The following is a 25146-nucleotide window of genomic DNA, read 5'->3' as shown; positions in this document are numbered from 1 at the left end:
CCGAATCGGAATATTTTTCCTAGCGGATGCGCAGTGGCTTTCTGGACTATACGGTTATTAATAGCTTATTCTATGGCCCACATCCCGATATTGTCGAAATGCCTTTTCATAGTCTAGTCTACAGCAAGAAGGCAAGAAATACGGTTTGTTGGTATTCATTTGCTTTTTCTATCAATGTTCTCATTGACAGCAGATGGTCTGATGTACAATATCCTTTGCAGAAGCCAGCCTGTTCAACCGGTTGGTAATTGTCCATTTTATAAGTCAGCCGATTGTTAATAAGTCTCATACAGTTTGTGTACTTAACTGATCAAAGATATAGGTCTATAATTCTTTAGGTCACATTTGTCCTCTTTTTTGTGAAAGAGTATGTACTACTATAATATGTACTAGATTCTCGATCCAGGCTTTAGGGATTTTACTATTATGGAGACATCTACTAAAGAGCTCTGCTCTTATAGGAATTGTTACTGTCCTGCTGGTGTTCAAGATCTCGGCAATTATACCATCTTGACCTGGAGCTTTAGTATTTTTAGTTCGTTTAAAGCTCTTTCTATTTAGAATCCCTTTATGTATGGTAGTACCCCTGATCCCACGTTTTTTATTTTTCTTTTGAAGTTCTCTTTTGTTGATTCATTAGGCTGGCTTTGCGAGCTGTACAAGGTTTTGTAGAAGTCTTCGACTATCTTTGTTATTTTATATTTGTTCTTGTCTCCCTTATTATTGTTGTCGTTAATTTTTATAATTTTTTGAACACCCAGTGTTGATCTTAGATATTATAAATTTCTGTTGTTTTCAATGACTTGCTCTATTAAGTTCTCGTTCCATTTTTGTATGTCGCGTTTTATTTCTTTTCTAATTTTGTTTTACTATTGTGTAGTTTGTTATAATGTTGTGAAATTTACGTTATATTGAACATCACCAATTCTGGATGTTTTCTGGGTGTTCATATGGCTCAAGTTCTTGATTTTTGCTTCCAACTCTGTTCCTCACAACTTTTCTAAAAAATACTTAATATAGATCAGAGATAAGAACTCTTTGAGTACTTTGAACGACCTCGTACATTGTAAGAGGCCCCAGTTATTAAACACAAAAGGCATCTTGTTTTTATCTCGTATCAAATTTTAATCACAAACCGACGTCACTCTATTAATTGTTAATAAAAATAAAAAGAATCTAGGTCACATGATTAAGATTTTATTTTGCTGTTAACTATGTGGACTGCATTCTTTAAAATCATTAACAGACTATTGAATTAATTATGTTAATTATGAGAGGTCATTGACAGTTATCGCTACTAAATTATTAATTATCTTCTCGGAGATGAGAGAACATACTTTGTTACTGACAAGCGTACATGTTCACAAAACATACGTAAATATACTGGAACCCTGAGGTTATTGTTATATTTTCTTTTTCTAAATTTTCTACTTTATTTTGTGCTTCCTATACTTTTAGTCTAAATATTTGACAGTGTGAATACAATAAATTATTGTTTTTACTTTTTTTTGTATCATACGACTAGTTGAAAACGAAAGTCAAATATTTGGTCTGCAGTTAAACATATCAAAAACAAAGATCATGATGGTGGTTACATAACAACCATCCACACATAACCATGATTTTAAATTTTGGAAAAGTTTGGAACAAATAGGTTTTGAATTTATACATGTACTTCTAAAATGGTTAATCGAAAGAAAAATAAAACATGTACTACTCAGAATGCATTTAATTAGTAACTTAAACCGGACGATCGGTTTCGATGACTATTACTATCAGGTGTCCGATCAGGGATCAGGCTACTTAAAAGCTAAAAGAAAATTGCAGTTGTTATAAATCAGGAGTGGCCAAACTTTCTTAACAGTGTGCCACTATCTGTTTATGAAAAGTTAGTCGTGCCACCAAAAATTTTCTAACAAAAAATTCAATAAGTAGGTGGAATTTGTATGAAATAACAAAAAATAGGTATATGTAGCTACAATAGTATATTATTCCACGAGCATGTAATGATGGCTATTACTCACGATGATGAAGTTTGCGACACGAGCGAAAGCGAGTGTCGTAATTCATCAGAGTGATTCAAACAGCAAGGCTTGAAAGTGTTGTGATGAGTAAATAAGAATTGTTCTTCCCACTCAGTTTTAAATTCACGAATCGCGATATCGTCCTCATATTTACGTTTTGAAGTTGATGGCTTACTCGTGGTCATTTCGAAAACAATTGTTTTAAAAGGAAATAAACTGTAAAAACACTATCTCACAAGGCAAACAGACTTGAAGCGTCTCGCACAAAAGTTGAGAATCAACTGAGTAGAGAATAACGTGAACGTGTCTAGCGCGAGGCAGTGGCGTACAATAAAAGAGTGGCGTAGAATAAAAAACGAATTTTTAATTTTTTACCAAGTTAATTTTTTTTTATTTTTCCAAAAAGTCCTCGCGTGCCACTTCTAAGACACCGCCGTGCCACACCGTGGCACGCGTGCCGTAGTTTGGCCACCCCTGTTATAAATTATTTAGATGTATTTCACATTTAGTGTATTCTGACTCACATCTCACATGTGCAGTCGATTCATCATTACACTTATATTATTTGTTTAATTAATAATGGTTGTTAAATGTTGGTATATTATACATATAATATAATCTTATTTATTGATAATTATCCGGTCTAGTTAGCATCAAAAATAGGGGTAAGGTTACATTAATTCGCACCTTCCTAAAAATTGGCATGGTTGTTGGGAACCCTATTATACACAATTTGTCAATTATCCACATCAATCCGGAGTGTGGAAAAAAATTTATTCAAGGTCAAATGTTGCAAAAATCGGTTTTTTGAGTTTTTCAGCTAAACGGTAAGTTTTATAATAAAAATAGGTGAGACAAAAATGATTCATCATGCAATTATCTATAAAAAGTGTTCCTACACATTTTTTCCTAAGAATCACCATTTCGAAGATACAGCGATGCAAAATGTTGAAAAAGTTGTATTCTTCATAATATGCATGTCAATTACCGTAATATACTTTACAGAGCGATAATATAAGTAAAAATATTTATTTTCGTAGCGTATACATACATATTATACAGTTATAAAAATATAAACTCGAAAAAGAACCAGTCCCTCATTTTATATGACCGTACGGCCTTGAGCAACATCTGTCTGCTATTCCATTGTCCACGTGGCGACGTTCGTATACCTGCTCCTTTTTGAAGGGCCTTGCTAGATAGAATAGTATTAGTCTCAAGCATTCCTTCGTAGTAAGAACACGTAGTTATCGCTTGTATTTTCAAACAATTTGTGCAGTTTTGTGTTTGTAATAGAAATGTCGGAGTTGTGCTTTATTTGTAATAAACATTTGACCGAAAGTGAAACAGTTACTGTTGATCGTGGCCTACAGACATTAATTAATGCAAGTATTGAAAGAGGTGATGAATTCTCGGAATACCTGAAAGGTCAGACTTCTGTGACAGTTCATGTGCAGTGTCGGAAAAACTATACTCGGAAGGGTACAATCGCTGCATTGAAAAGAAAACAGGATGAAGAACAAGCTAGTACATCAAAAATAAGTCCACCTCGTACTAGAGCTCGCGTAAGTGAATCATTTTTTTGTTTTAAAAAGTGTTGCTTATTTTGTGGCAATGAATTGAATGAAGAGCTAGAGAACAGAAAAGCACTGAAGTATCGGCGTAAAATTTTTCATGTAACAACGCTTTCATTCAAAGAAACAATCCTGAATATAGCCCAGACTCGTTCTGATCATGTAGCAAAGGCAGTTATTACTCGAATTGGGTTCGAACATGATTTAGTTGCTGCCGAAGCTAAATATCATAAAGACTGTCATAATGCCTTCTTGAGACCGACTACGGGGGGTCAAGCCGGTCGTCCTCAATCTGAAAGTACGAATCTTTTAATGGAAGAAATATTTGCACACATCGAAAATAGTGATGATTGTCAATTTTCATTGGACGAATTACAAAATATTTGCAACAATTCGTTAGATAATAGAACCATTAAGTTACGATTAAAGTTGAAGTATGGCGATAAAATTATTATAACAGAAAAGTCAGGAGCATCAACATTAATATGTTTTGTTGATAATCATTATGACATTTTAAATCGAGCTAGTTACGAAAAAAAAACAACAAATGAAAAAGAAGAACGATTTAACATCGTGAAGGCTGCGGCAGCAATCATTCGAGAAGATATCCAATCTGCAGCTTTTGACAATTCTCATTACCCCCCGCCAGGTCGTATGTTCGAAGATATTAACAGTCAAATTCCAGAGTCACTGACTTATTTTTTGGAAAAAGTTATTTTGAAAAAAAAGCGATTTAATTTACAACATTTGAAATTAGTATGCACAAATATTAGCCATAGTATTATGACTGCTGTTCGACCAAGATCTTTCAAATCAAAGTTACAATTGGGTCTCTCTGTTTTTTTCCATCGGCGATTTGGGTCAAAACGTCTTATACAAATTTTTTCGTCTTTCGGTTTGTGCGCATCTTATAATGATACTATATTGTACGAAGCAGCAGCAGTTTTTCACCGTCCACCTCACATTTTACCACCAGAAACTGGCACATTCATTCAGTATGTTGCAGACAATGCTGATATAAATGTAAATACGCTGGACGGTCATAACACACTTCACATAATGGGTATCATTCAAGTTGTTACTCCAAAAAGTTCAGTTTTACTAGAAGAGCCGATACAACGGATAAAAAAAGCTCCTTCAGCAACAGATTTCGCGGCAATAGCTCATGTGCCACTGCAGATATACCAAAATGATGGTATAGTAGGTTATAGTAAAATAATTGTCCATGATTTTGCTTATGATAGTGAAGTAATAGTATCTGTACTTAAAAAAGTCGATGCGATATGGTTCTATGGTAAATGGAAGAATTTTTCAATACCCGGTTGGAATGGTTTTATTGAACAATTAACAACTAATGTTACGAATTTTGCAACATCCAAAATTTTATTTTTACCATTTATTCACCAGCCGGCTAGTAATTACAATACTATATACACGACTTTACTTTGTGCATTAGAAAATGCAAAACGCTATGGTCATGATGTATGCATTGTTACTTTTGACCAGCCTCTGTATGCAAAAGCTCGAGAAATCGTATCAGCCGCACCTGAAGGGTCTGAATTATCGAAGATCATAATTAGGCTCGGAGGATTTCATCTACTCATGTCGTTTCTTGGTGCAATTGGTTACATTATGCAAGGAAGCGGCATAAAAGACATATTTTCTTTGATTTATGCACCTGGGTCATTAGAAAAAATGCTCAATGGTCATGCTTATGCGAGAGCTGTTCGAGCTCATACAATACTTCAATTAACATTAGCAATAGTAATATTGAAAGAGCTTGATATTGATGACGTCATGGACGCAAATCTTATCATTACTGCTGAAAACATACTAGACAACACTATTTCATATAATGATGTTGAAAATAACGACGAAATATCTGGAGCATTACTCGATCGATTCAATGAAAAACTAAGAGAATATGAAGAACGTGGACCTACCGCAAAACTTTGGATTCAATATTTTTATATGGTATCAATTGTGAAGGAGTTTCTAAGGGCTGAGCGCATGGGAGATTGGCAAGCTCATTTGAACAGCGTTAAAGAAATGCTTCCTTACTTCCACGCTTCGGGACATTTTCCGTATGCTAAGTCCGCACACTTATATTTACAAGATATGTTACAATTAGAGAACTGTATGAATCCTAGTGCTTACAAACTGTTTACAGAAGGATGTTTCACTGTTCGACGTTCAGATAAATTAAGTTGCGGAACTTCAACAGATATGGTGATCGAGCAGTCAATGATGAAAGCTATGAAGACAGATGGGGGTATTGCTCGAGGGAGAAGTACAAAAGACAGTGTAATAAGTAAATGGGTTTATGGTATGCATGCAATGAATACTGTTTGTGAAGGATTGGAAGATCTCGCTAATGTTAGAATGGATACAACGGATCAGCATGTAGATGCAAGTGATTCAAGAGTTAAGAAAGATTCAAAAGACTTACAAAACCTTCTGCAGTGGTTTTCATTGCATGATCCGTTTCCGGAAGTTAAAAAAATTGTATCTATTGCTAATGGAGTCGTTGGTGATGATAAAATTAACTGTCACAAAGCTCGTGAAGTTGGAATTGCCGCCATGTCCAAAATGACAGGAATGACATTTAATAACATAAAATTAAAACGCGCTGATAAAGTAGTACCTCTCTTAGCTATGAGTAGCACCGTAAAAGTTCACGATCAGAAAGTTCCTGTCGACCCTGTATTATTATTTCAACGCATGAGTATTACTAGCGCTTTCGAAGATGAAATTGAGAAATATTTCGAATATGAATTGGCTCCGTATCCGTTGTCACTGTTCGATGATTCTGGAATGCGTAAATCACAAAAGTCAGCTATTTACGATTGTTTTGAAACAGTAAACATAGATATTGACAACATAAATGCTACGTACATAATCGACGGAGGATATCTATTACATCGTGTAGTGTGGGATCACGAAGAAACATTTAACCATATTTTAGATAAATACGTGCAGTATGTACATAGACATTTTGACCATAGAGTGACTGTGGTATTTGATGGCTATGCTGATTCTACAAAAAATATTAAAGCTGCAGAACAACGTCGTCGAGCTACAACAACATCTTCATCTTCGGACGTCATTTTTGATGAATTTATGACAGTTACCACAAGCCAACAGAAATTTCTCGCAAATACACATAACAAGTCTCGGTTTATTTCAATGTTGAAAGAAAAATTTACGTCTGAGAATATCTCTGTAAAGCAAGCTGATAATGATGCTGATGTCCTGATAGTTGAAACAGCAATAGAACATTTTAACTCGACAAATCCAACTATTCTTGTTGGTGAAGATGTTGATTTGTTGGTATTACTTACTGCTCGAACACCAACTGAAAAAATTATTTATTTTTTGAAACCTGGGAAGAGTCAACAACAATCAAAAATATATTCATCCAAGAGTTTATCTGCTTTTTCAAAATGCCAAAATCATATCTTATTTCTACATGCAGTAACTGGTTGCGACACGACATCAGCATTTTTCAGGAGAGGTAAAAGATCAGTTTTGAAATTGTTTGAGAGACAGGATTTAGTTGATTGTGCTGAAGTTTTCAAAGAAAGTACCTCTACTCCACAAGATGTAATGACCAACGGAATTCGCTTTCTTCTTTCAATGTACGGAGCTCCAAAAAAAATTACATGCTTAGATAAGTTTCGATACTTATCTTTTGCAAAAGAAACATATAAAAAGAAACAAGTACAATTAGCTTGTCTTCCTCCAACCTCTGCTTCTGCTCATCAACATCTATTTCGGGTATATTATCAAGTTCAAGTATGGCTTGGTAATAAACTAAACCCAGAAGACTGGGGTTGGAAGTTAATTGACAATATATTGGAACCAGTTCAGACTTTACTCCCTCCTGCACCAGAAAAACTCCTCAATTCAATTTTTTGCAATTGTAAAAAGGGATGTAATGCTAAATGCGGCTGTAAAAAAGTTGGTTTGTTTTGTTCATTAGCATGTATCAGTTGTCGAGGCCAATCGTGCTCCAATGTTGAATCGCCAGTAGAAGAGGATTCTTACGATATAGACGGGGAGACATCTGATGCATCGCTCTTTGAACAATTTATTTGTACCCAGCAAGAAGAAAAAGAAGAAGAAGAGCAAGACAGTCTGGATTATGTTCCATTAGAAGAGTATCTATCAGACGAATAATTTTCTTAATTTACACATTACTTACACCGCTCTTGTTATTTTTTACAATAGTACCATTTTCAATTTAATATAATAGCTTTTTAACTTAACAGAAGCACAATAGATCGTGGAATAGGCCTACCGGGGAAACCACGTAAAAAAAAACGCGCCATGTACACTACCTCACGGGTGGCGCGGAAACGTGTGCATATTATGAAGAATACAACTTTTTCAACATTTTGCATCGCTGTATCTTCGAAATGGTGATTCTTAGGAAAAAATGTGTAGGAACAATTTTTATAGATAATTGCATGATGAATCATTTTTGTATCACCTATTTTTATTATAAAACTTACCGTTTAGCTGAAAAACTCAAAAAACCGATTTTTGCAACATTTGACCTTGAATAAATTTTTTTCCACACTCCGGATTGATGTGGATAATTGACAAATTGTGTATAATAGGGTTCCCAACAATTTTTATAGATAATTGCATGATGAATCATTTTTGTCTCACCTATTTTTATTATAAAACTTACCGTTTAGCTGAAAAACTCAAAAAACCGATTTTTGCAACATTTGACCTTGAATAAATTTTTTTCCACACTCCGGATTGATGTGGATAATTGACAAATTGTGTATAATAGGGTTCCCAACAATCATGCCAATTTTTAGGAAGGTGCGAATTAATGTAACCTTCAATGTCTATTTTGACCGGATAATAATATGATATACATTTTTAACACCCCAAGAATTTTATCATGCTTTTTAATAATCAGTTCTTTTTCTTACAGGGAAGAAAAATACAGATGTCACGGAAAGAGCGGCATCAATGAAAGGACAACAATTAGAAGAAAAGAAAACTCAAAATCCCACTTGATGTGTTGCCACCACGACATGTGCAATCACATAGAAAGTCCTCAAACATTAAATATCATCAATAATACATTATTAGGTAAAATTTTATACACACTTTCTTTAGAAATGTTTCTCGCTTTCAACTTTCGTATTTTTCTTCCAATCGGTTTTCGATAAAACAAGATCAAGCAATATCGGTACTTCTTCTTTAAGTGCCATCTTCGCGGCGGAGGTCGGCAATCATCATAGCTATTCGTATTTTAGAGACGGCTGCTCTGAAAAGTTCATATGATGTACATCCGTACCACTCTCTCAGGTTGCGCAGCCACGATGTTCTGCGTCTCCCTATGCTTCTCTGGCCTTGAATCTTTCCCTGCATAATCAATTGGAGCAAGCTGTATCTCTCTCCACGTGTAATACGTCCGAGATATTCAAATTTTCTTGTTTTGATGGTATTTAGGATTTCCATTTCTTTATTCATCTTTCTCAGAACCTCTTTGTTTGTGACGTGTTCTGTTCACGATATTTTCAGAATTCTTCTGTACACTCACAGCTCGAATGATTCTAGTTTTTTCATTGATGCAGCATTCAAGGTCCAAGCTTCCATTCCATAAAACAAAGTCGAGAAAACGTAGCACCTAGCCAACCTAACTCTTAGCTCCAACTTCAAATCTCTTGTGCAGAGCACTTTTCTCATTTTGTTAAAATTTGCTCTAGCCTTTTCTATTCTGATTTTGATTTCCTGTAAGTAATCTCCTGTGGAGTTGATCATTGTTCCAAGATATGCATATTGGTCGACTCGTTCGATATTGGATCCGTTTATGAAGAGATTTTCGATATTTCTTTGAGTTTTCGATATTCTCATAAACTTTGTCTTCTTGACATTCATTGTTAGCCCGTATTCTTGTCCAGACTCTGCTATTCTGGTCACTAGCCTCTGAAGATCCCCAATATTTTCAGCTAAGATGACAGTGTCATCCGCATATCTAATGTTGTTAATGGGAACTCCATTTACCTTTATTCCAGCTGTTTCACCCTCAAGAGATTTTTTCAAGATCTCTTCCGAGTAGGCATTAAAAAGAATTGGCGACAACACGCATCCCTGTCTCACTCCACGTCTGATTTCAATATCCTCTGACAGCTGGTTGTTAACACGTATTTTTGCTCGTTGCTTATAGTATAAATTCGATATAATCCTGAGGTCATTGTAGTCCAGCTTCTTTGATTCCAGGACATGCATTAATTGTTCATGTCGTACTTTGTCGAATGCTTTATTATAGTCAATAAAACACGCATATATATCTTGATTGACGTCCAGGCACCTTTGTGTAAGTATGTTAAGTGAAAAAAGAGCTTCACGAGTTCTTAGGCCTTTGCGAAACCCAAATTGCGTGTCATTAATGTCTATGTCCAGTTTATGATATATTCGGTTATGGATGACTTTCAGTAGCAACTTTAGCACATGGGACATCAAAATAATGGTGCGGTAGTCGCCGCATTCTCTTGCGTTTTTCTTTTTAGGGAGGCAAATATATCTATATATAATCTAGTATATCGGTACTAGAGAGGCGTAATTTGGTGTCCAGGTTCTCATACAGAGATGTCGAGGTGTATGTATATGCCTGCTTTGCCGACTAAGAGAAAGCATTTAACACTGATAAACACTCTAAAGTTAATTACTATTTTGAATGGCACAGGTCTGGATGGACGGGACATTCAGATAATAGCCGGTTTGTACTGGAATCAAACAGTTATCATTATAATTAAAGGTCAAGAAGAAAAAGTTCCTATTATGAGAGGAGTTCGACAGGGATGTGCTCTGTACTCTCTTCGCTTTTATTTAATTCATATGCAGAAACAGAAGACATAATTTCTCAATAGAGTAGTGATCAACAACTTAAGATATGCTGATGACTGTTATGACACAGTTTTGCTAACAACGGATAAAGATGATCTACAGATACTTCTATGAATGGTAATAGACCATAGTAAGCAAATGGGTTTACTATGGTCTGGTAAAAAAAAGAAAACCAAATGAACAGTCATCAGTAAAAACAAAAATATAGTTAGCAATCTAACTGATATCAGGATATATGTAGAAATAATGGAGACAGTACAATCATACAAATATTTGGACTTTTGGGTGAACAAAAAGTGGGACTTATTTCAGGAAATCAAAAGCAGAATAGTTAAAGTCTTAACAGAGCGCTAATATTGTCCTTAAGGAGGCAGTTATTACTTTGGTATGTCTTCAACATTCTGCATTAGATTTATTTGGAATGGCAGCATGGACTCTCTCTAAAACAATGTGTAAGGGAGTTGGGATTTTAGATTTGTGGAGGACCTCTAAATGTTGAAGATATTGTGATAGCCAGACTACTGCAATGTCTAAATAAAGGAAGGGAGGTTCTGAATACGATAAAAATGAGAACATTAGATACTTTCCCACATGATGAGAAATCCTAAAGATGAATTACCCCATGTAATTATTTAGGGAAACATAGAAGAGAAACGGGGTCCTGGACGACAAAGAACAGTCTATTCTAAGCCAAATAGTTGTTATTATTTCCCATTACAATGATCATAAGGTTTTTAAAAGTTTTTAAATGTACTGACCTGTTTCTCAATATGTATATCATATTTTTTTTAGATGATCAGTCAGCAGAAGAAACAGAAATCAAATATCCGCAGAGACAAGAGCCTGTATTATATTCTGATTCAGAAGTATGGTTTAGGGCAGCCACCATAGCCGTTCCTATATGTGGTGCCGTCATTTTATTTGTTCTTATCGCTTTAGCTGTCAAAATCCTAAAAAGCGAACATCAAAATTCTGTGATTAACAAATTAGGGTAAGTAGTTTTGTTCAGTTATGTGTTTTTCTGAATCTACAACTACCATTGAGTATCATCAATGACACAACCATGTTATAATTCGTTCATTCATTCATCAACAATAACAATCCCGAGGGATTATAGCGAACGCCATGGCTTTCAAAATTATATTCTTTGGTGAGGTGGATTACTCGGTTTACTGTAAAGAGACCGAAATCATTAGTCCGAAAGCAGTAGACCGAACTCATTAGACCGAAAAACACTTTACCGAAACCTCACTAGACCGAACAGCAGAAGACCGAAAAGCAGTTCTTTTTGCTTGTCGCAGTCAAAGAGATAAGACTAATGTAATTACAACTAAATGTTATTTGGATGGTTATTATAAACAGTTGAAATGGTGTTAACGTCACTCTACCCTTAATTTATTTTTACCTTCACTAATTTGTTTAACGGATGAAAATTATTTCATATCAGACTGTACAAAGGAACAATTTACACAGTCTATATATAAAATAATACAAAAAAAATACAATAAACAAAAAGACAGATATACAAAATCTTAGCATAATTTACTGCAAACTTATTAAATTTATTTACCATTTCGGTCTAATGCTGTTCGGTCTAGTGAGGTTTCGGTAAAGTGCTTTTCGGTCTAATGAGTTCGGTCTACTGCTTTCGGTCTAATGATTTCGGTCTAATTGTCGTATACCGGATTACTCCTCTATTTCATTTATAGCTTGATGCGTGTCTTTGCTGCAGTCATGACCCTTTTCCATTTCTTCCTTTCCTTGCACTGAACTTTCGTCTTTAATATTCATTGCTCTTATAACTTCTACATCATCCAGCCATCTTCGTCTATGCTTTCCTCTACACCTGGGCCATAAGTGGTGTCCAGTTAGTTATCCTTCTCAATATATCTGAATGTGAGTGTCTCTATATTATGTCCTAAGCGAAGAGATTTATGCATCTGACCTTATTTTCTCCCTTTAATTCTTCTTCAATTTCGGCATTTGTTTTTATTCTTCTTTCTCCCTCTCTTGCTAAATTGTGGCCCAGTATCATTGGCATTATTTTTCTTTCAAATTTCAGAAGGCTACATTCCTCTTTCTTGTTAATCATCCTTGTTTCCATCCCATATGTAACAGCAGGTCTTATATAGATTAATCTTTGTTCTCTTACTTAGAGTATTGCTTCTCAGCATATTTCTATTCTTTCCATATGTTTTTTTTGCTTTTCAGGACTCTTTCCTCTATTCTCTCCTTACGGTTCTGTGTTATTAGATACTTTTGAGTTGTTGTGTCGTCTATCTTTATGTATTTTGTTTTGTGCTGGTTTATCTCTAGCTCTATTCTCTTTACTTCCTTATCTAATTTTTCAAATGCTTTTAGAAGTGTCCTCTTCGTCTTTGCTATGATGACTAGATCATCTGCATATACTATTAGTTGAAGATGATCTGTAATAATGTTTTTTTTTTGCAAAGTTTGTCCTCATTTTTGCTTCCAATACGTTTTGATTTATTCGTATAAATGCCATGATGGCGCGCCTGTAAACTTTATTTCATTTGTTGGCCATTAGGCAAAGAGATACCTTGGTAGTTTTATTAAGAAGTGACTAAAACATATTTTATGAAATACCTATTTTTTTATATTTTAGACCAGCGTACTATGTTCAACCCATTCAACAAAAGAACGCCAAAGATAAATGTAACCAAGAAAATTTCCATCTAACTTACGACAATCTCCTTCGGAAAGATTATATAGCACCACCGCACCATAACTTCTTCTGCGCACACGCCGAAGAATATAAGGGACAGTTCCGAGAACCTTTAATTCAAAGCGAGTGTAGTACTAGTGAAGATAAAAATATTAATCATACAAGGTAAATATGTATAATTTTTATATATTATAATCTAATTTCAAATATTACCTATATTTAAGTGTTGTAAAACCAACTATAAGTTTATAAATGTCCGAAGACTTTATGTTGTCCAAGACCACACCTCCTTGTCAATCTTGGCATTCAAATAACATCCAGCTCGAAGGACCATAAAGGAAAAGTAGATGATTTTCCACAAATTCCCTGTTGGGCGTCAAACCCTTATGACGATCTGTTGAATTAGAATACTTACAGGATTTTGGGTGTAGGTACGTTGCTGGATCTGTTCGTCTCTTGGGAGGATGAAATTATAATAATAGTCTCCCGTTTTATACCGCACGCGGCTTTGGGAGTATAGCAGGGTGAATAAATTATTTATCAATTTGTTGGTATGTTCAGTGGTGCGATTTTTATGTTTTATTGAGCGATTCTTTATTATGTCCTTGATTAGTGGGATGTCCAGATCATTGTGAAGTTTCTGGTTGGATAAGTACCATGAATCTTTACTTATCATACGGAGTGTTTGGAATGGAAAGTTTGGAATATCTTCGTATTTGAAGGTTTAATGCAGCCCCATAGTTCTATTCCGTATGACATGACAGGATGAAATTATACACTGCACTAACCCTTCTTTGCCTATTAATTATTAAGTTAATTATTAAAACACTTATCCCTTAGTTAAAATTACTATGCTTTTGTAAAACGTGAGAGCGAAAGAGAGAGAGAGAGAGAGAGAGAGAGAGAGAGAGAGAGAGAGAGAGAGAGAGAGAGAGAGAGAAACTTTTTTGTACGGTGGAAAAAATGCTAAGAGCGATGTGCTTTATGGTACTACTTTTTTTAGTGAGGCGACGAAAGCGGAAGTGATTTTTTGGGAAGGAAGTAGAAGTGATTTTTTTAGGAACCGGAATTTATTAACTTACAGACGCTTACAGGGAATTTGTGGATTAACGCCCGCTCTTCCTTTGATAGAATCACAACTTTCTTCTAGCTAGAGTCTTCAGTTTCCAATTTCTTCCAGTTTTATTCTCAAATTTATGTTTTTGGTCTTAACTTTCCTTACTCATATATACCCGATTATTGCTTTATAGGGGCATCTGAGACTTAAATGAAACCAAACTTAAGTAGTGGTTCTGAGATTATTAATAGCTTGGATGTTACCTTTATCCCCTGCTTTTACTTTACTTGTCCTGGCAGGGCAAGACGGTGCTCATCCACTCCATCTGTGGGGCCCGAGCCTGTGATTGAGGTGCCCTTTAGTACTGGTCGGGGTAATTTCAAGGAGCTTCTTCTGTGGATGTTCCAGGTCTCCTGGGCCAGTTGTCGAAGTATGAGACAGGCTAAGCTCCACATAGAGCGCCATCCAAAAGTCTCACAGCCCAACTTCTTCTTCTAGACCGTAGAAGACGCTCCCTGGTGGTTAATATGCTCACCGGCCACTGTACACTCCAGATTGGATTGCAAGCTTCATCTACTTGGATTATCTGCAGTGGCCGTCGGTGGCGTCTATGTGATGAGGAGAAGCAAACCTCCCACATGTCCTATGGAAGTGTTCGGCATTGGGCTATTAGTGGCGGCAGATACTGGGTTCTGCCTTTATGCAGCCGAGCCAGTTAAGGGAGTTGCTTTGAAGAGTCATGTTGATTTCTGTGAGGCCATACGGTTGCTGACCGATTAGACGTACGGGGCGACAGGAGGAGCTCAGATTTGCAACCCCTGCTCATTCTAACAGACATGGCAGCCCGTTGCAGTCTAGGCACCTGAAACGCCAAAGACCAGGTTCTTATGGACCTAGTCCGTATGATAGGGGTTATACAATGAACCCGCCATAAGAACCATACCAATGTATGAAGCTTTCATGCTTTATAATATGAAGAAATTTTGTATGTAGGTACACGATGCATTCCTATTTGAGGAGAAAATATTTGATTTTGTATCTTATTTATAAATATACTCGAACAGAACAGAACTATTTTAATTAATAAACTAGCCATATTGAATCCATTTATGGTAAAACTAAGTATAGATTCCGAATTTTATATTAATTACTGAATTCGGGATGGTTTCAACTTTTTAAGGGTGATTTGTTCAGTTTTTTCAAAAAATATAGTGCGGCACATGTTTTTATACTAAAACTAAATAGATTCTAACTTTTTTATTCTTGACACACTCATGTTAACTAAAACACAAAATAATCTTTTGTTTTTTTTATTTCAGGTATAATCTCGTGAATTACGAGGATTCAGGCAAATCCATAATTCTGGAAATAGAGAAAGAAAACGTTCCTCGTTCTTAAATCAGCTGAGATTTTAATTCAGGCGTATAATTTTCTACGGAAAAGATATTCTTAACATAGATTCTTATGTTGTCTTGAAAAAGACTGACGATTTTTAAATCACTGTACTTATATGTAAGTTTTCTCTCGAAGAAATAATACATTTCGACCGATTTAACGAATCATATTATAATTTAAATTTTTACATAACCGTTGAATTATTGTGATAGTATACTAATGAAAGCATTCGGCAGGTCTAAAATGATTTGCTTAGTATAGGTAATGGATTTTGACAAGAGTATGGTGTTAAAAATTTCACGTAAACTTGTGTACTAAATCGACATTACTCATAGCTCTTTTCAAAATCCAATACGTCTAGAATCAAAAACTTATCCCATATGGAGCTCTTTACTGCTAGCTCGTATGATTTAAAGACAAAGGAAAGATGGTTTCGTTTAATAGTAATATTCTAATATACTCTTACGAAAATGTATGATTCGTTAAATGTAAGGCTGTGAAAATAATGTGTAATGTAAGGGTTTCTGTATTATCATAGGTTTTGTAAAAAATATTGCATCCATCCGAGCTACTAGAAGAAGAGATTGAATTACTCAAATCATGAGATAAGAACACGAACAAAAGAAGAACAAATCATAGAAAAAAGAGAAAATCGAATTATAAAGACAATATTAAAGGGGCCATAATAGTATCTAACTTATATAAAATTTGATGGATTGGAATAAGTCTACCCAACATAGAGAGCTACTTTATGAGAGCCAATGTACCAGTATTTTCAGAAAACTAGCATTAATATCGAAAAAATATCTTCTTAGAGTGTGATGTTGGCACCACGGTATGGAAACATCTGAGGCAGGTGTGATATTTAGAACTTCTTTCAGTCTCCCTCAGTTCTTTCTATCTGTCTCTGACTTGCATCCAATTATCGCTGAAATGCTTCAGGTCGTCAGTTCATCTGGTTGTTAGGCGGTCTCTATAGCGTAGTGCTTCTTGTCTTGGCCTCCACTCGACAATTCGCTATGTGCAAGTATTTGGAGGGGAGACTAGAAACGATCGTGCGCGAGTAGCGGAGAAATCTTGCAATTTTCTTAACATATTTCTTAAATAATTCATATTGTCAATTGAAATTGTCATAGACATATTTCATACCTACTGTCATTGAAGAAAATGGGATTTCGCAAATGCTGTGTTTTAAATTGTAAAAATTACCGCTGTGTCTAGGTACACGCTAACGTGTACGCAAATAAAATAGTTACACGTGAATTAAACTTCATCAAGCCAGTGACGTCATTATTTAGCATGCGCAGTGACTATATATTTTGGTACACGCTATTTTGATATGTTTAGTGTTTGTTTGATAGAATAATATTTGTTTTAAGGGAATGGAAAGGGAAGCAGAACTATTCAGATGTTTTAAACTTAATTGTAATAATTCAATGTGTATATAAAAGTATATATTCAGGTTAGCAAAATAAATATTTAGTCGACGTAACATGTACAAAATACTGTTAAAATAATTTTCATACGTAAGTTAATTATACCAGTTTATAAACCAATGCTGTTGTGTTTATTTCTTTTATACAGGGAGTTGAACTTGTTACGATTTTCATAGAAAATTGGTTATAACTTTGTAAATACCCTGTATAACATAATAAACATTTATATTTTTGTGATGGGGAAGTTACGAAGATTTCGAACATAAAATAAAATATACGGTGTTCCATTTTAAAAAACCATAAGTTTGGTTTGCCACTATGTTATCGAACACCAGTGGTGTCATGGCAAAATTAGCAGTGCGGGAACGCAGTGCCGGAACGCATTGCTAATTTTTGTTTACAAAACCTAAATTCTCTATTATTTTTTTTTCTTTTCTTAACCAGTGCGGGAACGGCGTTCCCACGCGTTCCCACACCATGACACCACTGTCGAACACCCTGTAACTTTCTAACTAATTTTGTAATACGAAGCTCAAAGTTTGCTACAGTTTTTGTTACTAACTTTTATTGCTATCTATTACTATAGCGGATATACTGAGCTTTATCACACTAATCAATCGCCCTGTATATCTTAATACTTCTGCTACCCTTAATCACGAATTTTTGTCTCTTATCTTTTTCATACTGTTTTAAAATATTGTTAAACTCATTAAAAGAACTAAATAATTGTCCACACTCCATAGTTAATTAAAAAAAAAACACTAAACAAATAAAAAATAAGAAAACTCTTTACTATCAATATTAAAGTGTAAACACAACACGATTAGACAAATTCTAACCTCACTCTGACACTCTCGGTACTTACCACAGCATACACGCGACTCAAGTTAGCGTGTACTAAAAACTCAGTCACAGTGCACGCTAAATAGTGACGACACTGACTTAATGACGTTTAACTCGCGTGTACCTAACTTTTTTATTTTCGTACAAGTTAGCGTGTACCTAGACACAGCGAAAAATTATATGTTGCTCCACAATATTGATATGATCTGCAATTATTAAAGTGAATTTAATTAATTGTATATTGCTTGTAGTACTGCATTTTAATAATTAATTTTATTTACTAAATACAATGTTTACCTTTTAATAACATAACCTCAACCTTACTTTTTCTTCTTATTCTTTTTTTCGGCTATGGCATTGATTGACAATTATCCAGTAACCAGGACTAATATAATTGGCCAATATAATTAAAGGTGCTAAAAATGATTGATGTCATCTTTGATGCTGATGCTATGTCCGTCCCTATGTCACTAGGTGTCGCTCTTCCGAACTTGCACGGTCCCAAGTGCCAATAGGGCTTTTCATTCATTTGTTTCGAGCTTCTGTCGTATGTTGTATAATCCGTGTATATTACTATTATACAGAGATTATACAACATATGACATGAGCTCGAAACAAATGACAATCGATGAAAAGCTATACGTTTTGTCCATCGATTATCTGAAAATCAGGCAGGACACGTCTGTCCTGCCTTTTGTTTTTGTTCTACGATGACATGTTTTAATGTCACACAAAAACACAAGTTTTAATGTCATACAAAAACACAAGTTTTAATTCATTTTTAATTGTAACTGACAACAAAAGAAGTAAAAAATAGAATGCCTATGAATCCTATGATAACAGAAATTCTTTATTATTTTTGAGAACTTAACCATATCAACTTCGGTTTTTCACATATTATTTAGACACCGTGTATCAACTTCGTTTATTACGTATTATTTAGATACCGCATATTGTCAATATGATCTGTATTTAGCATATTGAGATTGTAATATTTTATATTTTGTCAACGTCAATTGAATGCAAGTTGTATAAGGTGATCTGTATAACTGTCAATTATTAATCCATAGAAATTAATCTTGACATTTGACAAATTGTCTTGTCATGTTCCATCAACTTTTAAACAAATATGTAAACAAGTCTTAAATAACTAGTAAGTTCATTATGATTTCCTTCTACAAATTTTAAATACTTTCTATTCATCGCCGCCATTGTTTGTGTACACTTGACATATATGACGATATATTACCAATGACGTATGAAGTACATATATTATACGTCAAATGTCCGAAAAAATAGCGGCGATGAATAGTCCTATTGCCTAAACTATTGACATCATAGCTACCATGATTGATTGAAATATAAATCGTAGTGTCAGTGATCTGCTAATTAAACCCGATTTATCCTAGCTTGTTCTTCCAGATTCTGAATGGACACAACGGAAAAATGACTTGCTTAGATAATTGTTTTTAAATTATTTAGATGTTATACATCAAAGTAGTGAATGAGAATTCAGTGTTCTAATGACGTTGAAATTTTTAGTATGCATTTGTATTGTTCGTCGGCTATAACTTTTCCCATGCGTCACAATTCATTTTCAAACAAATTAAGTCAAAACATAATATGAAACGAACGTCGATGTGTATATACATTTTGTATACTGTATACTATATACTACACACATCGGCGTACGTTTTACTTTATGTTTTGACTTAATTTGTCTGAAAATGAATCGTGACGCATGGGAAAAGTTATAGCGGACGAACAATATGTATTGACTTGCAATGTTTTTAGGAAGTGCTAGTGAATAGGTCTATTCATCGCTTTTCTTTTTTTTTTTTTCGAACCCTTGACGCATGACTTATAATATATTTTATATATATGTCATTGGTTAATGACGTATGACGTAGATATATGTCATACGTCCAGGGTTAAAAAAAAGAAAGGCGATGAATAACCCTATACAAATTTTCCAGTTGCTATTTATTAAATAAAGAAATTTATTAGCAAGCTTAAAAAAGTTAATATTTATTCATTGACAATATTTAGAAATACCTACTACTGTACTGAAATAACGTTTTTTGTAGTTGGATAAGAAAATATTTTAAAAATATTTCATGAATAGAATAAGTAATAAAATTCAACTGTAAATAATTAAAACCATGAATAGAAATGTGATTATATAAACAGTGTGTTCCAAAAAGGTGTATAAAGATTAACTACAGTTTATATTTAATTTCTGTAGGTCAGATATGGGAAATTATGTATAGCCTCGACTTACGGACGCCTCTGACTGCTAAAACGATCGGAAACTCCGTATTCATTCAGTGGCGTATCTACGAAGTGCTTGCTAAGTGTTAATAATGTTATAGGCTATTAAGACACTTGCGCACGTCATTATTTCATTGTCATATATTTCTGCTGCTAAAAGGGTCCCTTTAAAATCTGCCTGAAGGAGCTTTAACACGTTTGACCTTTGCTGTACGTTAATATGTATGAATGGTCAAACCACTTATCGTTTTTTGTAGTAATTTCTAAATTCATTCATTCATAGAGCTTTTCATCGATTGTTATTTGTTTCGAGCTTCTGTCATATGTGGTATAATATGTGTATAATATTAACATACACAAACGTTTGTTATTTTGTATAAGTGATTGATGTGATCGTTCATGGGTAATCTTTCATTTTTCCGACTGTATTTGAGCTTTAACTGAAACTGATGCTATAGGACTTTTCATTCACAGTCATTTGTTTCGAGCTTCTGTGATATGTCACATAATATTAATATATCTGAGACATACGTTATTGGTATATACAATAATACACACCAAAAACGTATGACGTAGATATATTAATATTATGTGACACATGACAGAAGCTCGAAACAAATGACAATCGATGAAAAGCCCTATACGCTGTGAGCTCATACCTAGAGGGGATATTTAAAAATTCGCGAGCGCCAGTAGTGACAAGTTTGTAAACGTTTACTGGAAATTTGACATAAATGTCAAAGTGATTAATTTAAAATTAAAATTAAAAACATTAATTATAAAAAATATTAGTTGGTCAAAGCTGTGGTATATATTTTTACCTTAAATATACTTCCGTTTTAAATACTGAATTTAAGTTTTTTTAATGTTCCGTAATATGTAATTATAAATTAATCTATTAATCTTAGCGCCATCTACACGATAATTGTGAAAGTATCCGAAGTACAAGTAAACAGGGATAACAAAAACTCTCAAGGTCACTTTTACCGCATAAACGAACGTCTGTTATCGCTTCTCCTCACAGTTGCAGACAAATTGGTTATACAATAAGAAATTAATATTTCATCAATAGAACGTCAAAATGATTAGCAAAATCTTAAAAAAATCGATTACAATTTAATTACTTTTTTGCGTTGTAAATATTAAGCGATAACAATTAAATAATAAATTTAAAAATTACCGGTGAAAGTTGCATTACTAATCCGCTAGGAGCGACACCAGCGAAGCTCAGAGCGTATAGGGCTTTTCATTCACAGTCATTTGTTTCGAGCTGCTGTCATATGTTGTATAATCCGTGTATATTAATATTATACACGGATTATACGACATTTGACAGGAGCTCGAAATAACTGACAATCGATGAAAAGCCTTATTTACGGTATGCGGCAAAATAAACAGTACTGAAATACGTATGCGTCTAATTTGTATGTGTCATGCACTGAGTGGTTTACGAACGTCGTTATAACGTAAAAATTTTTTATCGTGGAGTACTATTTTCGGTCATACGGAAAAGGTCGCGAAAACAGTCCAAGCTTAAAATCAACAATGGTTTCAACAGGACGGGTAACCTGTCACACGGCCAGTGAGTCTTCAAACACTGCGCAATCATTTTGAGAGATTGCCACTCACTAGACCTAACGCCACCTGATGCGTACATATGGGGAATGCTGAAGGAGGCAGACTGATCCACCGTCTGACATTTCGGAATTGCGGACTTGAATTAAAGATTTTCTCGTGCCAGAGGGCATCTTTAACATCTGTTTTATCGGGAACGTCGTCCTGAATAATGTTCGCAAGGCTATATCACAAATGTATAATCATAAACATTTCGATATTCATTTCAGTAGGTACTGTTTAATATGCTGCATACTGTATATGAAGCATTTTTATGCTGGCTTCAGTAGTTTAGTAGGTTTCAGCTGGGATCTCGTGGATCGGTAACGCTCATAGATTGATCCTTATGGGAAGCATCTAAACATTCCGTATATATGTATTTGGCACCTAGGAGTTTTCTATTGGTTCCTTGCGCCTTGCGGCACGCGGTCATATTTCAACCAATACGCGCCGAGGTGCCAAACGCATATACGGAATGTTATTCGGTGCGAAATTCATATACGGAATGTTAAATATTCGTAGACGGAAAAAGATAACTTTTTTTTAGTCAGTGAAAAGGAGATTGATTTTAAAATACTTGTTAATGTATTATTAAATAAAAATAAAACAATTATAGTATTTGGAATGTTATTTGGTGCAAAATTCATATGCAGAATGTTAAATATTCGTAGACTAAAAAAGACGACTTTTAAAGAAAACTGACGGTTAAAGAAAACTGATTTTAAAATATTTACTCATTTAACTGAACTCATTTACAAAAACAGTTCCAATTTATAGCCCATCGTTATTTCTCGAAAATTCTGTCCATCTCTAGTTATCGTCCAGACGTTCTTTGCTCGTCTTTCCGTCCCGCTACATCGCGTCATATCTAGAAACATCGTCGTGGAATGCCTGCGTGGAGATGGGACCTGTTATACGACGGTCGGTCAAAAGTAATATTTTGTTACAGTATTATTAAATAAAAATATAACAAGTATAGCATATGGAATGTTATTTGGTGCGAAATTCATATACACGGAATGTTAAATGTTCGTAGATAAAAAAGACGACTATTTTCGTCTGGTAGCGCACAGCCCTAAACTTCAACAGAAATAACAGAATTGAATAGCTGAAACATAAATCTAAACATACTATACAACACGTGCAAGTCATTAAAAATTCTGCGAAAGCGAAATAGAAATAAAGAAATAATAAAGTCTCTCAAATCTATACCATATACCTATCTATACCTATACCATATTCCGCATATGAATTTCGCACCAAATAACATTCCAAATAATATAATTGTTTTATTTTTATTTAATAACACATTAACAAGTATTTTAAAATCAATCTCCTTTTAACTGACTAATAAAAAGTTATCTTTTTCCGTCTACGAATATTCAACATTCCGTATATGAATTTCGCACCGAATAACAGTCCGTATATGCGTTTGGCACCTCGCCGCGTATTGGTTGAAATATGACCGCCTGCTGCAAAGAACTAATAGAAAACTCCTAGGTGCCAAATACATATACGGAATATTTAGATGCTTACGGGACAGTATAAAGAGCGACAGTAAAACCTCTTCCATGTCGGCACTTTGATCTCAAGAAGTAATACCGGCAGTACGAAATTGGTAATACACCAGTGGGGGATGCGGGTTTTCCCTGTACGTTTCTATGCGAATAGCAATGCGAGAGTGGGGCAAAAGCGACTGCGAACATTGCGCGGTCGCCATGCGCGACTAAAGATTTTACTTCCAAATTTTCGGAGAGTGGTTCTACTGTCCCTCTTTATACTGTGCGACAGTAGGCGACGTTAGAAAAATGGTGCATACATTTGTGACATGCAAATACCAACGTATTTAGAAAAAATCACATTTTGCTATACATTGTTTTATCGATAACCAGCATTTTATATTTTTATAACTATCTTTTTGGAAAACAGTGTATTATTAATTTTACCAATATGATTAAGTAAAATACTGATAAAAAACTTCTCGAAATGAGTACAGCAATAATTATCACACATGATAAACCCATATTTGTATCGGATGGTCCGAATCTCCCTGTGTAAGAACTGCTCAATAGGTACTCATTTTTTGTATATAGTGTAAAGTTTTGTACTTATTTTTTATGTATTTAATAATAAACTCGACAATAATTACAATTGTAATGTATTTTTAAAACATACTACATTGTTGCTTATTTATAATATTGTTCCTGTATCATCCGTTGTAGTAGATTTTGTAATTTATAAATATAAGCAATAAATTTTATTTGTACAAACCTGAGTTTTACTAGTATCCTGTGGAATCCACCTAAGGGTAAGAACAGAACAAGTGGGTCGAGGTAGAGGTGTAGATCGCGGTGGATGCTAAAGTCGCGGTCGATGTCGACAGCTAATAGCAAGGAGGTCACCTGCGCTGTCAGTCGAGCTAGAATAGACTGGGAGATATTATACAGAAGTTCAGCCACGATTTTCTAAGTCCTGCCTTTTGCAATACTGGAAGGGTAGACGATGTACTTACAATCTGTGGAAACATCCACAAATTTCCTGTGACATTTTCCTGTAAAAATTAGATTTTCCCAAAAAATAAAAATAGGGTTTTGCGATGAATTTCTAAGTCCTGCCATATCCGTAGATAGACAGGATACTATCGATTTTATGAAGAAAATTTTTTGGGCAGGAGGGTTGCAAACGGGGTAACGGAGTATATATGTATACAAACATGTAAGGAAAATAATGAAATTTTCATGATTTTCTAGGTCCTGCCAACTAAATAAACTAAACATATTTATTTCAAAATGCTCAAAAAAAATATTGGCATGACGTCTCCTAATGTTTAAGTATACTTGTCCCTTGGAAAATTCTGCGGAAAATTTTCACCCTGATTCCGTGATTTTCTTAGTCCTGTCTTTAAAAAGTTATAATACGTAAATACAATCAATACCTTTTCGGTACTCGGCAGGAAGGTTAAACGGTTCTTGTAAGACGGCAGGAGTCATAGATTTGTAAGAAAATTCGTGAAAAATCAATGATTTTCTAAGTCATGCCATTTTGCATATGTTTCAAGAATCTTAATATAAGGCTATTTACAAAGAGGCAGGATGGTTTTATGGTTATTTTGTATACAGGGTGGGGCATTAGTGTGACAAAGTCCAATTACTCGTTTGTCGTAAGATATACGAAAAAAGTTAATTAGGTAAAACATGGGCCACAGATAGGACTGTGATTTAACAGTATTTCCTAATATACAGGGCTACCCGTTTTGACACGCTGACACAAATTTATGTTTTTTAAATGGAATACCCTGTATATTTTTACATTTTTGGATTCTACTCGATGTTCTCTTTAATAAAATATAGTGCTTTGAAATATTATACGAGGT

The 25146-nt window shown here is 34.5% G+C and overlaps 1 protein-coding gene across 2 annotated transcripts in view; it reads left to right on the top strand.

Annotated features, from left to right (window-relative positions):
- Window positions 1–24037, top strand: part of LOC126887198 (uncharacterized) — a 185924-nt gene extending 161887 nt beyond the window's left edge. Inside the window, exons 3-7 of one of the 2 annotated variants that reach the window (XR_007698979.1) lie at window positions 8550–8710; window positions 11264–11462; window positions 13098–13322; window positions 15534–16807; window positions 18058–24037. Coding sequence is in view for 1 of the 2 variants with exons in the window: in XM_050654593.1 (XP_050510550.1) it covers window positions 8550–8710; window positions 11264–11462; window positions 13098–13322; window positions 15534–15612 (664 nt within the window). In the remaining variant the exon portion in view is untranslated. Of the gene's footprint in view, window positions 1–8549; window positions 8711–11263; window positions 11463–13097; window positions 13323–15533 lie in introns of both variants that reach the window. The other variant, XM_050654593.1, reaches the window with a different exon arrangement.
- The last annotated feature ends 1109 nt before the right edge of the window (window positions 24038–25146 follow it).

This window comes from Diabrotica virgifera, chromosome 6, assembly GCF_917563875.1.
Source record: "Diabrotica virgifera virgifera chromosome 6, PGI_DIABVI_V3a".
Taxonomy (NCBI): domain Eukaryota; kingdom Metazoa; phylum Arthropoda; class Insecta; order Coleoptera; family Chrysomelidae; genus Diabrotica; species Diabrotica virgifera.
This window is presented reverse-complemented; position numbering and strand designations above follow the sequence as displayed.